The sequence below is a fragment of the Plectropomus leopardus genome, chromosome 6 (genome assembly GCF_026936395.1).
Source record: "Plectropomus leopardus strain MGB_pleo_1.0 chromosome 6, ASM2693639v1, whole genome shotgun sequence".
NCBI classification, from domain to species: domain Eukaryota; kingdom Metazoa; phylum Chordata; class Actinopteri; order Perciformes; family Serranidae; genus Plectropomus; species Plectropomus leopardus.
This window is the reverse complement of record NC_142181.1, coordinates 36,209,561-36,211,077: the sequence shown is the minus strand read 5'-3', so window position 1 is coordinate 36,211,077 and position 1,517 is coordinate 36,209,561. Positions and strand designations below refer to the sequence as shown.

The following is a 1,517-nucleotide window of genomic DNA, read 5'->3' as shown; positions in this document are numbered from 1 at the left end:
GCAATTAAAATAAAGCTAATAAACAACTTTAGCCCACATCTATTGCCTCATTGTGACATCACTTCTGCCTTTAAATGTCGTAAAAAAAGTCACAGAGTTAGGTGGGCCCCTATGACCTTTAGCAAATCAATTGAAGCAAAATGACCTTTTACCTTATTTTCAACCATTTTGTCATAAAATAAAAATCTTTTCAGAAGTATTCATTTATTATTCTGTGAAAAGTGCTGCCTCTGAGATGTCAGATTTAAAGATGCTACCTGAAGTGAATAATCGAAACGCCTTTCTGAACCAGCTATAAAAGAATGCGTATATGACAGGGTTGACAGTAGAGTTCAAGTAGCCCACCCATACAAGTGTTCCAAACAGTGCTGGTGGTGTCGAGTAGCTAATGAAGGGATCAATGATATTACAGACAAAAAAAGGAGTCCAAAAAGAAAGGAATGCCCCCATTATGATAGCAAGTGTTTTCGTGGCTTTTGTCTGGCTGGTGTTTGATATTCTTGCTGAGCTCTTACAATTTGTATTCTGTATGCTGTGTAACTGTCTCTGCGCCACTAGAAAAATCTTAAGGTAAACGCCAAGCATTATAATTCCTGGAATGTAAAAGGAAAGCAGTGATGAGACAGTGCTCGACAGTCCGCTCTGAAACAAAACACATCCTCCTTCACACGCAACGTGGCTATAGTAGAACTCCTCAATCCCCCAAAGATTTAGCCTCAGAAAAACCATTCCAAAACCTATGACAGCTGAAATACTCCAAGTGAGCAGAATCATGATCAACACAACATTAACAGATATTTTTCTTTTGTATGATAGAGGATGGCAAATAGCATAGTGTCGGTCAAGTGATATGAATAACAGATTTAGAATCGATGCTGTGCACAACATGACATCAGAACTCATGTAGACTTCACAGAAGACGTCACCAAAATACCAGCAAGACTCTACACATTGAATCATACTGGGGAACATGACTAAAAAGCCCAAAAGAAGGTCAGACACAGCCAGAGAAGCAATCAAGTAATTGGTTGGAGTGTGAAGCTGCTTAAAATAAGTAATGGAGACAGTGACGAGAAGGTTTCCAAACACTGTAAGGACGACTGTGACTCCAAGAATCACGTAGAGGGTGATGCGTATGGGCAAAGGATAGATGGTCCTCAGGCAGGAATCGTTTCTGTACTCATAGCAGAGCACTGGCTCCATCTATTTGGAGGGGGACAAGAATGAATTATTTCAATATCACTTTAACTTTTGAAACTTGAGAAAATTAGCTTGATTTCTTTCAAAAACACAGAAAGAACGCAATTAGCAGACTAAAGAAGAAATGACCCAGAAATTCATGATTACATATTTGTAATTATGAACAGACAAATGACAACAAAAAAGTGTAAAGGTAAAAAACAATCAATCAACCAAACAAACAAGAAAATGACCTGAAAAAAAGCTTAAAAATTATATCAATTCTGTAAAAATAAATAAGTACTGATAATTATATATGCATAGTTCTTTGGACATGT

General features: G+C 37.3%; 1 protein-coding gene across 1 annotated transcript; it reads right to left on the bottom strand.

Annotated features, from left to right (window-relative positions):
- Nucleotides 1–207: 207 nt before the first annotated feature.
- Nucleotides 208–1,228, bottom strand: LOC121942859 (trace amine-associated receptor 1-like). The gene has a single exon (XM_088078254.1). It carries the CDS (start codon nucleotides 1,201–1,203, stop codon nucleotides 208–210), a length of 996 nt encoding a protein of 331 aa, XP_087934380.1. The 5' UTR covers nucleotides 1,204–1,228.
- Between the last annotated feature and the right edge of the window lie 289 nt (nucleotides 1,229–1,517).

Bases quoted from the DNA above. Each gene is read 5' to 3' on its own strand.
- LOC121942859 (XM_088078254.1), bottom strand. From the start codon at position 1,203: ATGGAGCCAGTGCTCTGCTATGAGTACAGAAACGATTCCTGCCTGAGG.